The 13,630-nt window shown below is 37.7% G+C and overlaps 2 protein-coding genes across 3 annotated transcripts; one reads left to right on the forward strand and one right to left on the reverse strand.

The window, feature by feature from the left end:
* Positions 1 to 68: 68 nt before the first annotated feature.
* ube2kb (ubiquitin-conjugating enzyme E2Kb (UBC1 homolog, yeast)) lies at positions 69 to 5,137 on the reverse strand. Of its 2 annotated transcripts, XM_067497075.1 has the most exons (8): positions 4,781 to 5,135; positions 3,806 to 3,899; positions 3,644 to 3,702; positions 3,126 to 3,208; positions 2,925 to 3,024; positions 2,522 to 2,650; positions 2,145 to 2,230; positions 69 to 942 (listed from the first exon to the last, which is right to left on the reverse strand). In XM_067497075.1, exons 1-7 carry the CDS (start codon positions 4,841 to 4,843, stop codon positions 2,156 to 2,158), a joined length of 603 nt encoding a protein of 200 aa, XP_067353176.1. In that variant the 5' UTR covers positions 4,844 to 5,135; the 3' UTR covers positions 69 to 942; positions 2,145 to 2,155. The 2 variants fall into 2 exon arrangements, with proteins under 2 accessions (XP_067353176.1, XP_067353175.1); XM_067497074.1 differs by having other exon boundaries at positions 69 to 2,230; positions 4,781 to 5,137.
* Positions 5,138 to 7,094: 1,957 nt separating this feature from the next.
* smim14 (small integral membrane protein 14) lies at positions 7,095 to 13,243 on the forward strand. The gene is made up of 5 exons (XM_067497080.1): positions 7,095 to 7,254; positions 8,481 to 8,577; positions 9,283 to 9,331; positions 9,484 to 9,638; positions 10,635 to 13,243. The coding sequence occupies exons 2-5, from the start codon at positions 8,503 to 8,505 to the stop codon at positions 10,671 to 10,673; spliced, it is 318 nt and encodes a 105-aa protein (XP_067353181.1). The 5' UTR covers positions 7,095 to 7,254; positions 8,481 to 8,502; the 3' UTR covers positions 10,674 to 13,243.
* Positions 13,244 to 13,630: the final 387 nt, after the last annotated feature.

Raw genomic sequence — 13,630 nt, forward strand, 5'->3', positions numbered from 1 at the left:
TCACTGTGTAGTCCATTTGTCTTGATGCATGTGTGTGTAGCTTTGAGAAACCAAAAACAAAAGCGAACTTAATTTTCCACTTATTTTTTAATCAAACATGACACCGTCACAATAAATAACCATGCTTTTATACTGCTGAACCTTTCTTCCAAGGAAACAAAAAGAAAATTCTCAATTTAAATGGAAAAATTGAGATGCAACAGTTCCTCCCCCCCTTCTTTTTAAGGTTTGTTGTCGTGCAATATTGTACATAGTTTTTTTTGTGGGGGGGTCCTTTTTTTGATGACATTTTTAAAAAGTCTTTTTGTTACAAATATAGTTCCAGCCATCAATGGTGCGCTCTAGTGATAACGATATGGCGCTTTGAAGAACCTGATTATTTACAGGTAAAGGAGGAGGTGGGTAGTTATGTGTTTAATCCCCCCCCAACCATGAAACTTTTCACTCCTATTGGAGAAAGTTGCACAATAACTTCATGTCTGTCTATAATATACCACTGTGTTGGTAGGTACTGAGGTGGGGGTCAAGCAAAGAGATACTGTCTTGTGGGAAAAAAAGGCATGTGTGAAGATGCATCAACACCCCACATCCCTATATACTAAGCACTTCTTTACAGTCCTTGTACCTCAAATGTGTGTAAACACTGTTCAGGCCTGGTTTATAAAATAACAGGAGTTCCAGCCTCTTCTCAAGACATCATTCAAATAACCTCAATGAGCATTTTATTTGGCTGTTTTGGTGTTGTAAAGCATGTTTGGAAATATAGGACATCACCTATATACCTCTGTGTGCGTGTGTGTGTGTGTGTGTGTGTGTGTGTGTGTGTGTGTGTGTGTGTGTGTGTGTGTGTATGGCCAAAGTTTTGATTGAGTACTGCTGGATTAGATGGAGCTCCCCCTCAGAAACAGAGTCTTTATCTGTGACATGGCTATGGTAGAAGCTCTGAAATGAGAAAACAAAACCACAGCATTGCTAAATGAAATCCTTCATGACATCCAGAAACACCCATTTCTGCCAGGGAAGTTTAAAAGAAATGCTTTGGTTTGATTTCATGCTAAACTGTGTGTGCTTGAGTGACTTGCTGAGCAGAGGTTCCAGGTTTCTCTCTCCACAGATTAGAAAGAATCTTATTCAACAAGTCTGAAGGGCTGTATGATTTAACAGATGCCCATATCACATCATTTGGCCAAATAAAATAAAGGCAGCAAAGAACATACATAGACAATAAAAGACACACGAAGTTGGATTGTGGTGCAGCAGAAGAGGTGGCATGTAATAGCTTTAGGGGCCTAAGATGGCTGTGCCAACACTCAACAAATATCTTCAAAAGAAATCGCTACAGAACATTCAGATGGGATCTGTCATGGGTCAAAAAGCATAAGAAGGATCTCTCCTAAACTAGGCACAATTAATATTTAAAATAATTTGTTGTACAATGCAATGTAAGAAAAAAAAAGTATATTCCCAATGCATTTTTAAATTTACACGCATCTATTTACATAACGTTTTTGTTTTGTTCATCTGTGCAGATGTCAGAGCATGTCTGTGATTTGTTTCCAACTCTACAGACTTAAAAGAAAAACTTGTACATCTAAACCTCTGCAAACAGAGGCATCTCTAATAAGGAAAAATCTCTTAAATTTCTCGTGCCGAAAACTATCCAGTCAAGTACATTTAATCCAGCTTGACCTTTACAGTATTAAATGTTCATAAATGAGAACGAGCTCACATGAAGTCCAACTGGCAGCTGAAAGAGTAAATGTGCTGTACCGTGAGAGTAGTATAAAGGAGCTCCTTTATATTTTACCCTGGAGGATTCACCAGGCAATGGCAGTTTTTTGAATGGTTGCAATATTATGAACACAAGTTTTTGGAAAAGAAAAAGTTTCAAAACCAATATCATTAAAAGGGCATGGAAGACGAGAGTTTTAGGGCTTATTACACATCGTGAGACTCTATTGAACAGTAGGGATCAGACAGGCAACAGGATGATGCATATTGGAATTTGTCGTGTTACTGAAGACGCAGCAAACAAACTTGTTAAAAAAGAAGGCTCAGACTGCTGTGGTGAACTGGGTGTTGTCTGTGTAATAAAGCAATAGTGGAGCTGATGCTTTGATGAAGGGAGTTTGAGATCCTCACACCTGACTTGGTTTCAGTTGCTGAGAAGCAGCTCTGTCGCTGTTTCCACATCCCAGGATTTTGAAGACAAGGCCGCTATTACTGCATTCTGTACAGGAGGGGGGAGAATCCTTTTTAAATTATTGTATTTTGCATAATTTTAAATATTTATTTGTTTAACTGCTACAATTGAAAATCTGGGTTGAGTGATTTTTTGTCACTTTTGCTCATTCAAATGAATAAATCGATTAGTGCCAATTCATTGTCTAACAAATCAAATTACCACTTTTACTCTACTGTAAAAACAAGAACACCAAACCTCTCCTGTCCTACACTATACTTTGTTTTATTGAATAACTGTTACAAAGAACACAAAAGGAGAAAGAAAAGTGGTTCTGACCTTATCAAAGCCCATGGCACAGAGTTTGTCTATTTTACGTGTGTAGTCAGGACTGGAGACAGGGGCACCTGCATAGACATGAGACCACAGCTTCGCAGTCTGTTTAAACATTTCTGGGTTCTGCTTATACTGAGAATAGAAAGAGAAACAGAGCTCAATGAGCAAAGTTGAATGTAAAAAGACAGAGAGAGCCAAGAGTATTTAGATGCTCATAAATGTCTACAGACCAACTCTTGACCCACATAACCTCACACACTGCTACCAAAACATAAATTCAACATTAATCTCATTTTTTGTATTTTGGTTCAACTCTTACTAGAAAATATTAATAGTCATTTGCCATCTGAATATACATAAAGCTGAGCGGTATTTCTGTGTCAAAACACAAAAATGCAGTTATAACCTGGTTTGCTACTACTGCATCCTGTGGATCATCGGGTTCTGCCGCAGCGAGAAGAGCCTGTAGAGACAACAGCACCGTTCGCAGGGTCATAGCAGCTGCCCTGGGTAACACAGATTAAAAGTTGGAGCAGATAAGTGGAGAGGACATACTGAACATGAATACTACAGTGTAGGTCAGGAGGTTCAAACATTCATCACTCACCACTGGTCTTTTAAAATGTCCAAACATATTGCTCCTGTCACAGAACTGATATTAGGGTGCCAGATCTTAGTGATGAAACGGACCTAAGAAAGACAGATGTAAAGATGGTATCGTATAATTGTGAGGTAATGGAAAAGCAGAAACAAGTTTTCTGTTACAATAGTCACATTTACATGGAGTGGTATCCTGGATTTGAGTCATGTTCTTGTTTTGATCCCATTTCAATATGTTTGGACAGTATGACAAAGCAGTATATACTGCCCAATTAAGAATATTTGCATGCAATTTTTTGCAAGCCTGTGAAATGGGAGACCTTGACTTGAGCAAGGTGTCTACAAGCCACAGCACATTGCCCTTAATTAGACCGGATTTAGAGCATATCAGGGATTTGAAAAACAAAAAATGTTTATGCCAAATTTATGATGACAACAAATGTAACAATGTGCTTGTAATGTTACTGAATTAATAGAGAGACTGATTTTTGCAGAGGACCAGGTAGAAGATACTTTAGCACATACCTTTGGTGGGTTAAAAGGGTAGGTTTCTGGGATTTTTATTTCAAGCTGATACCTGCCACCTGGGAAGGGAAGACAAAAAACTTGTTTTAGCATTGCAACATAATAAACTTACATACTTGTATGAATGACTTTCAGATCATTATAATACACGAAAGACAATACCTTCATATGGTGTATCTGGAGGACCTGCTATCTCTCCCCTCAGCTCTGTGAAGTTCTCATCCACTAAATCTACTTTAATCTGGTTTTTACTTGTCTATAAATTTGGAGAAGAAAAAAAGGTTTGAAGGCAATGAGTGTTTTAGTGGAATCACAGGTCTTAGTTTGTGTCCAGCATGTTTCTGTTAGGTATGAAATCCAAAACTTTAACTTACAAACGTGAGACCACAGATATGTTGGCTGTTGAACGACAGCTGTTATTTTCTATAAAAATCCAAACCAGTGTGTTGCAGCGCTACAGAGAGCGTTAGGGCACGTAGCTTGAATAACGATACACACTTAGCTTGCTAGTACAGTCAAGAAATCCGAAGTTAACTACAAAACCAACACGGAAGTATTTTGACAACGTTCTTGCATTGAATGAATGCAATAAATCCACACTGAAACAAACAATCGATTTAAAATTAATAGGATCAAAGATCCACAGTGTTGTTTCATTAACACCACGGGTTAGCTAATGCTAACTGTGGATGAGATGTCAAAATAAGGGTTTTCGTTAGCATGCTAAAAGATGCTACAGCTAACTGACAGTAACTAATTTGCGTTTGTAAACAACTACGGCAGCTTGAGACGTGTGCCGCAACTCATAAAGCGAATGTTCTTTTTAGTTGAGTAAGACCCAAAGGTATGTGGCATTGTTTGTTAGGCCTGTCAGTTGACTGAAGCTGAATCCCCGGTGTTTCTTGAACACACCAACTGACATAACAGGAGAGCCTCGACCACACGCTCCTGTCGAGCTAAAGCTAGCTAAACTTCTGCTCGTTAGGCCTGACCTACTGCAACACGGGACTGGGACCTGCCGAAAGCGAGGGCAATCTGGATCTGTCATAATGGACGCTGACACATCTTCACAGAGTTGAAAAGCTGACAAAGAAGGAGCCGTGGGGAAGCAGAAACAGCCAGTAAACGTTACCGCACCTCTTCGCTTTTGAGAACTTCTTTGAACTCCCGCTTGATCCTCTGGACCGCGATGTTAGCCATGGCTCTGTCTGCTGAGCTGCCGCTGCTGCCTGGAAGCTAGACCCGGGGCCTCTCTCTCTTTCTGCTGTTTGTCTGAATGGGGACGGTCTGCTCGGTGTTTTCCACACGTAAGAAGCCGCCGTTACGCTTTCACCGTATGCCGCTTCTTTTCATTTCAGAGGCACCTCACCGTTATCGTCGAGCACCTGCCAGCTCACAGCGTCAGTCGGTCTGGTACATGCACGCACGCACGCACGCACGCACACAGAAAAAGAGAGAGCGCGAGCAGCTAAATAAAGTACAAACTGGAACTTTCAATAATGAGCTCGCGTGGTAGAAAACATGGATTTATGGCCTTTTCAAACTTAGCTTCACGACATTTCTCATCGTGTGCTGATGGGCAGTAATTTAATCTGACTGCTCTGTTTGTGCGTTTGTGTGTGTGTGTGCGCGCGCGCGCCGGGGGGGTATTTATAGTTTTGTAATTTACAATAACAGGGCAAAAACTACCACTTTCTTATTTTCCATGATTTCTAAATGCATTATACGCTGTAATTAAATAGATACTCTTTATCAATGGTTAACAGATTCTGTTCAATAGACCTTCCCTGGTTGACCACTAAATTCTACAAAAGGCTTGGATGACTTAGGACCAAAATAAATTTATATATGTTATACATAAAGATAAAGATACACTTGTAGAGAAATTTGTTTTTAGTCCTACATTACTGCATCCCATTTGCCACCAACCAACCCGAAACATTATTTGTAAACAGTAACATGTTTAAGATTGTAAAACAGTAGAACATAATGAAAATACAATACAACTTAGAAAAACGCAGCATATTCTAACAAATACATCTGGCTTTGCTCTAGAACCATATATTGTTCAGCCATTAGAGTGTATGTCAGTGAATGTCTGTCTGTGTTGGCCCTGAGATAGACTGAGGACCTGTTCAGTGTGTACACTGCCTCTTGCCCAGTGGCAGCTGGGATAGGCTCCTTCACCCCCATGATGCTGAACAGGATAAGCAGTGAAGATAACAAGAAAAATAAGGTAATATAATTGCATTACATTGTTTGAATTTTACTATTAAAAATAATGAGTATTTATACTAGTTCAATTTACATTAGGGAAGTGTAAAATTGCCAGCCAGATAGTTAAGGGCTCATACTCAGAGATGACATGAGATGGACCATTTATGATGGTTTTGTGCCCATTTGGCCACAGATGTCTTATATCTAGACTAGAGGGAGTAGTTTTTATTACTCACGATAATCTAGTTAATACTAATGCATCAGTATATAAGCAGTTGCAATATTGTTTTAACTGCTAGAAGTGATCCCAATTAAAACTGCATTGTTGTGTTAAATTTAGTTAGGTAATATTATCTAGTGTATATCTAGTTGTTTCAAACCTAGGGTTCAGATCAAAAAGTCAGAAAGTAACAGTTGTGTGGGGTCAATAATGGGGAAATTAACAGAATTCATAGATATGTCAAATATGACAAAAAGCCCCAACAAAACACCATTTTTGAATATAAATATAAATCTGTAACCTGCACTATCAGTTATATTTAGCCGAATGAAAAATGCATTGCTACTCTATGAAATGTAGTGGGATAGAAGTATAAACTAAAAATACTTCAGTACCCCAAAATTGAACTTAAGTACACTACCTTAGTAAAAGTACATAGTATATTTCAGTCCTGTATATGTGGTTAAACAACTGTACAGCTGTTAGAAGTCCATTTGTCTCTTTGGAGACAGGCACCTGGACGGTTTGTTTACTATGCTGACGGCATAATCACACCCTATTGTGATTGGTCCAAATATCCGTCCATCAAACATTTTGGCCAATCTTAAATGTTTAGTTCTCCACCAGAATCCCCGGATGTCTGCTCTTAACTGGGTGCGCTCCAAAAGCCGACCGGTGCACGGTGCTGAGTTGTATCGGAGGTGTGTGTGTGTGTGTGTGTTTGTGTGAACATTCTGTACATAATTGAATGGCTCAGTTCCATTTAACCCCAAACATAATCTATGTGTTATATAGTTTGGTAACACAGAAACCACATACAATATATATTAATATAAGTATTGCGTTGAGCTTTACAATTATGGATTTGTCAGTAAATCAAATTAACAATTGAAAAAGATATGACACACGTTCCCCGCCCCTGCCGCTACGCAATAAGTGGCACACCAGCATGACTAAATGGAACGCAGCTAAGAGCTGGTTGGTCGGCTCACGCGTAACGTCTCACGTGTATTAAACAAAACACAGACAGTAGGTTGACATGTCTGCAGTGTAGCTTAGTGGTGTCTGGAAAAGAGTTGTGTAGCAGCAGCAATAATAATAGTAGTAGTAGTAGTAGTTTACAGGCCCTTCTGAGACTGCAACGAAACGTTGTTCAAACATCTTTAAATCACAAGTAAGTGACTTGGGTTTCAGTGCCGCTTCTGATTACATTTGTTTCTAGTGAAATGTGCATTAACAGTCGAATAAAAAGACATGGCTGTAAGTTTTCTCTGTGTTCTTGGTATGGTTAGCAAGAAGCTAGTTTAAGGTTAGCTAATTAAGCTAACGTTACGTGAAATAAAACTTTACGGTGGTTCAAGAAAAAGCAGACGTAGTGCAGTTTTATTGTTTTTCTGCCCCCTGTCCCCAATACACTGGCTTATTGTACTGTTTAATCGCTGTCACTTAAAATATGTAGCCAGCCGCCTATGGAAATTTAACTCGTAGAGCAGTCAAATCTCGGAAATTATTCTGTAATATTAACATATACACATCCTCGTTGAAATAACTAGCGGTAGTTTGTTGTATGTTCTGTATGGTTTATATTTTGCAGTTATTTTGTTAATGTGGACAAAGACCACCAGAGCGTCTACCGTCTTAGATTGGCTCGATGCAGAGAACAGTGCTCTGGGGAGAAGCGTAACATCTGTTACAAGACAGATGTTTGTTTCTGAGGACAGTTCCTTAAAACGCTGAATGCATTTTTGGTGTTGTTGTCATGCTTTGTGTGATGCTGACATACTTTGTTAAGCAAGGAAAATATTGTTTGGGTGGGGGTGGGGGTGGAGGGTCGTAAATACAACTACTGAAATAGATCAAATGTTGCAGAATTAACTTTGGATGGATCGCGATGATCATTGTATTGTTTGATAGATAAGAATCTAAACATATAAAAAAATATATTGATTGCACTGTACTGTCACCTGGCAAATAAATAAGAAATACTAAAATAACCAAGGATATCTTAAATGTCATGTGGCCATGACTCAAGTCAAGTGTACAAGACAAAAACAAACAAAGTCAAACGAAATAAATGACAGTTGTGTTTATAGACCAGTTCACTACAATATTATTATCCCACTTTATATATCAAAGTTTTGAGTTAAACAGTAGAATTGTATTTTTGACATCATAGAAAAAATACAGAAAATGGGAAATTGGGACAGCCCTTACTGTTAGCAAAAACCTACATTACCAGCACAAAGACATTACAGCCCCAGAGTTTGCTGACGTTCCCTAACCAGGTAGTCTCCTCCCCCTAACAACAGGGCACAGGACTGACAATAGGCAGTATTACTTTTCTCTCACTTGTTCGCGTGTACAGCCTGGATATATTCAGTACTTTTACTTGGTTCCAAGGTTGGACACTGTGTGGTGAGAAATGGCAGAAGGAGGCTTTGACCCTTGTGAGTGCATCTGCACCCATGAGTATGCTATGAGACGCCTCATCAACTTGGTAAGTAATGGAGGTGAGAGGTTTTTTTTTTGTCACCTGACTATGACAGAGCTTATGTTCAGAGACAGGTTTAAGTTTTCCAATTACGCAGAGTGGAACACAAATAGAATACTAGAAAACAGAAAATAATCTGCCCTGAAGAAGTAGGAGGAAATGAAAAGCTGCAGAGTGACACTGAGCCAACACATCCTGGTTCCTGCTTGGTGTTTATCTTAAGAAACTTTCGGTTGTTTCATTCTGTGACTTTCGTCTTGTCAGGTTTGCATTGTGCTTTGAATCATTCTTTAGTTCATGTTAAGTATGTTGTAACAAAACAGGACAAAATTGTTGAGATAAAATGAGTATCTAAGTAAAGCAAAGAATTGACCATGTAATTATACTGTATCAGTGTCCATGTGACCTCATTGGCTCTTTGTGCACAGGTGTAACTTGCATGGTGAGCCGCAGTTGGCTCAAAGATGAAAGTAACTCTGGGAGCTTCCTAATTTGCTTGCAGCAGGAAAGGGTGGTGTCCAGATAACGAAAGAATTTACGCAGTATTTGCCAGTGAGAACAGTTCAATTTATTTTCAGAATCAGTCACAACTCAGAAAGTTGTTTCACACCATTCACATGTAAATATGTGAAATCAGCAACAACAAACTGTGAGTGGATCATATGTTTGCATGCCTCATGTAACAATAAACGTCTGTAATTTCCCTTTCAGCTCAGGCAATCTCAGTCCTACTGCACAGACACAGAGTGCCCTCAGGAATGTATGTATGACCAGTTTTTAATGCAATTATCATTAGGACCTCATGTTTTGTTCTGTTTTTTTCCATAATGTGTCATAGCATCCAACATATTTTCAAATTAAGAAATATAGGTTTAGGTTCCATGTGACATACAAAAATGTGTTAATGACCAGTGCCAGGTCCCAGTGGGACAATAGGCGGAGGAGATGACATGACCCTCCCAATGGTTCTGATGGGATGGGTGGTCGTTGTTCTGGTCCTGTTCCTGCTGCGCCCATCCAGGTTCAGGAGTCCCCATTCCACAGGCAAACCCACAGGACCCCAAAATGTCAGTACTGCTCACTCATTTTATAAACAACAATTGAACTTTAAATATATTTTACCGACCTGCTTTGGTATACCTTGGCATGTCAAGTGTCCCATGGACAATGGGACACTTGTGGGAGGGAATTAGCTTTTATCAGGATCACACCTGTTTTTTCATCTTTTTGAGTGCAATGTAAAATAACAACAAAAAATCATTACATAGATGCTAATAGTCAGTTAGGAAAGATAAATGTGTAAATACACAAAAGAAGTACCATTATTTGGTAATGTGAGTAATACTAAAGATTAATTTTTTAATTGTTGGGTCCGTTTTTAATTAATTGAGAAGTATTTACTGCCTTGCTTTACAAGATGAAACTTGTCAAATTGAAATGAAATTGTATTTATTTCTCAAATGTACACCTATTTATTTTCTATATTTACACTATATAGTATATATACACACACATGAATGCCTGAAATGAGTAAAAATCTGTGTGTGACCATGTAGCCAGTATAAGTAAAGTACAGGTGTTAGTGGTAGTGACCACACAATATGTTCTTTTACTAAAACTGACTAGATATTTCATCAGACGGGTGTCTTCATTCTTACAAGTGTAAATGAGTTATCATAGGTTGAGAGTCACTACCACACATGCTTGTGGTTTATCATTTGTTTACAATAATAGCTGTTGTGTATTTCTGCTCTGCAAATTCAATCTAACATTGGTTTCACACAAAACAGCTGCTTTGTTTAAAAAATACAGGGTCAGTATTTGTAAAGATGAAAAATTCTCTTCTAAAGTCAGGGCCTAGAAACTAAAATTTGGTTCTGTAATGTTACCCGGAGAGCTGGAGCTCCAATTTAACATAAGGTGCTGCATATCTTCAACCAGCTTTTAGAATTATACTAGATAATGTGTCTCCAAATAAAGATGACCCCATTATCTCAACAAGAATGGTGTCAGGTGTGTTCCTTGTTTTTATTAATTTTAATATATTTTTGTCTTGGTCACAGAGTGATGGAAGAGAACCCCCAGCACCTCCTGTTGATTAGCAGTGGAACCAGACTATCACCACTCATCCATCTGTTCTGATTGGAGCTGCACAGTTAGCAAGTAACTGTGACCATGACAGCATCCTCTCTCTGTCAACTGTCATACAAATATCTATTTTCTTTTTCCTTTTAATATACCATTGTATTGTTGGGTGGATCTTTCTTTGATTCCTGTAGTTAGAGCACAACTCATATTGGATTGACAAAACCAATACATATATGATATTGGTGAGTTCACTAATCGTTTTACAAAAATGCACAACATGAACAGCATTGGTAGTTATTTTGGTTCAGCTTTAGTTATTTAAAAATATGCTCTGAGGCAGGACATTCTATAATTGAACTTAAGTCATAATGTAATTATGTAATGGGGAATTTAATAATAGCCATACATAGAAATATAAATACATCAAAACGATGTAATTTGGATTCATATATTCTATTTCTTTTTTACCATATTTGCCAACACACATGCTTCGACAGTGTACCTGTGATGATCCAACTTTGAATATTTGACGACAACATCTACATGTTGGTACATTAGATCAACTCTAAGAAACTCAGAATGAAGAAATGACACGGGTTTATGGAGAAAAAAGGGTTGTGGAGAGTTTTTACTGGGCCATTTTTTAAGTGCTTGCCAACTAATGAAGGCTGGTGAGTTCTTTATATTCTCAGAAATGTTTCCAGCATCACAAATGTTTCACAGCTATAAACAGTTCTATTAGAGCATTGCCTCTCACATTTTAATAGGATATTTAAAGTAAAATGTGTGTTTGCATAAATGCAATTCTCATTTTGTTTACAAAATATGGCACCATGCAATGAATCAATCTTCATTTATTTTTATTCGGAACTCAAATATATTTTAACTTGAGCCAAAAAATAGTGAAATCTCTTCTATTAACTACATGAACATCTGCTCCATAAGCCTTTAGTGACCGATTATTTACGCTGCTTGTGGGCAGCTGAAACAAGTTGATGACCTCATGAATTTAATTCCAATAGTTGCTCTCTTTTAGCTTTATTGCTGGTCTCCTCTAACCTCTGGCTCAAATATCTGGCTCTTTAGCTTCTAAATACTTAACTATGTTCCCAAGCAGGTCTGTGTTTGTCTGTAGTGTGCATTGGGTTTTTATGGCGTTTTCTCTGAAAGCACCTGCCAGCTGTGACCAAATACAACATTGAGTGCAAACTAAAGGAATACGGTTTCTGCCAAACAGAAGAAATAACTGCAACTCAGTGTAAAATTTCTTAAAGCTGAAAGGAGTGGGAATTTTAGGTGATAATTGTATTCATAATCTAGTAACCCCTCATACATTTTCACATTTGATACTTAGTTATTACAATATTAATGCCTTTTTAAGTGGCTTAGTTGCTTTAGTATGAACAATAGATTTGTGGTAAGATATGGGTTAATTAGTACAATACACGAACAAAATACTTGTGCTTAGGACATGAAGAGAACAACAACGGTTCCAAGCACAGATGAAAGACAGTGTTGGAGTTCATAGGCGTCATTCTAAAAACAATATATGTAGCACATATATTTTTAAGATGATTTTATGTACTGTAAATTTGTGGTTAAAAGAGTAAAATGATAATTGTATACTAACCATGTGCTATCTGAAAATCTGAATTAGCACCACTTGTGGTTTGTAGATTTGTTGTTTGTTCTTTGAAGGTGTATTACTCTAAAGCAGTCTGAAAGGATGGTCTTGTACAGATTAAGCCCTATTCTTTTCTTATTGAACATCAAAACAGTCTGTGATCAATGGGAGTAACCAAAGTTCCTACTTGACCAATTCTGTACCATAATATGTTCGTAAACCCAATGTAAAGAAAATGATTGCATTTGAAATGCATTTTCTAATGGTGCCAAGATTGGCGAGTGCTGTTAGAGAACAACCTTTTGTGAAAGAAGAGATTGATATGATTGATTTGACTGATTTATTTGTTTTATTTTGTTTCATTTTTGCAGTAGAAATGTTCTGTAGTGTTTTATTGTTACCATTACAGGGTAATTTTCATTAGTTTTCATTCACTGGGTCCATAGATCTGGTAAATAAATAATTGATTTTACATCCAAGTTACATAGTTACATAACAGGTCCACAAAGTACAGCCACAAAGTTACAGATAGGAAACAATCTTTTCTGATAAAATGTTAAACAAAAGTAAATTTACAATAGATTGAATTTTATATGTCTACTGTTGCTCCTTGGTTTGCATTACATGATTTAGGGGTTGTTTAAAGTCCAACGTGTCCAATGTGAACTGTCTGCATTTCTTCTGTCAAACTGTGGACTATTCACAACCCATATCAACAATGATCCTCTGCATTTTTTAGTACATTTGTCCAGACATTCTTTGGAGGTGGCAAGTAAGAGGTATAAGAGAGAAAATCTGGGCCGAACCATAAGTAGTTGTATATACTGTAATGAAGGGAGGCCATAATAGATGGCTGAGATGAACAACAGTAGATTTTGATTTACACTGTTACTGTAATGAGTAAAAGGGCTTCAACTATGCACTTTTCCTATAACAAAAAAATAAAAGAAATTACTATTATTGCCTGTTTGTTACTTGTACATTCTTGAGTTCAGTTACATTGATATATATGTGTGTGTTGACATTAAAAAAAATATCTGGCTTTTAACATCATTCTACCCAGGGACTGCAGATGAAAATTTGCCTGTTGGCTAAATCTGACACTTTTGCATCTTATGATGTGGAAAAATGTGTCTTGTGTCTGATTAATGAACTATGCAAACACACCTGGAGTGTTTTATTGTTATCAGACTACCTACCATAAAGGCAATAAAGCAATAAAAATGTATAACCAGTGCTGGCATGTAACTAACATCCTTCGAAACAGCCCGTTGTGGTAAGGATCCGGGTAGGTGGGGTTCGGTCCTAAGGGACGTTCAAGTCTGACTATGACAGGTGACAGTCTCT

The sequence above is a fragment of the Channa argus genome, chromosome 3, assembly GCF_033026475.1.
Source record: "Channa argus isolate prfri chromosome 3, Channa argus male v1.0, whole genome shotgun sequence".
In the NCBI taxonomy this organism is placed as follows: domain Eukaryota; kingdom Metazoa; phylum Chordata; class Actinopteri; order Anabantiformes; family Channidae; genus Channa; species Channa argus.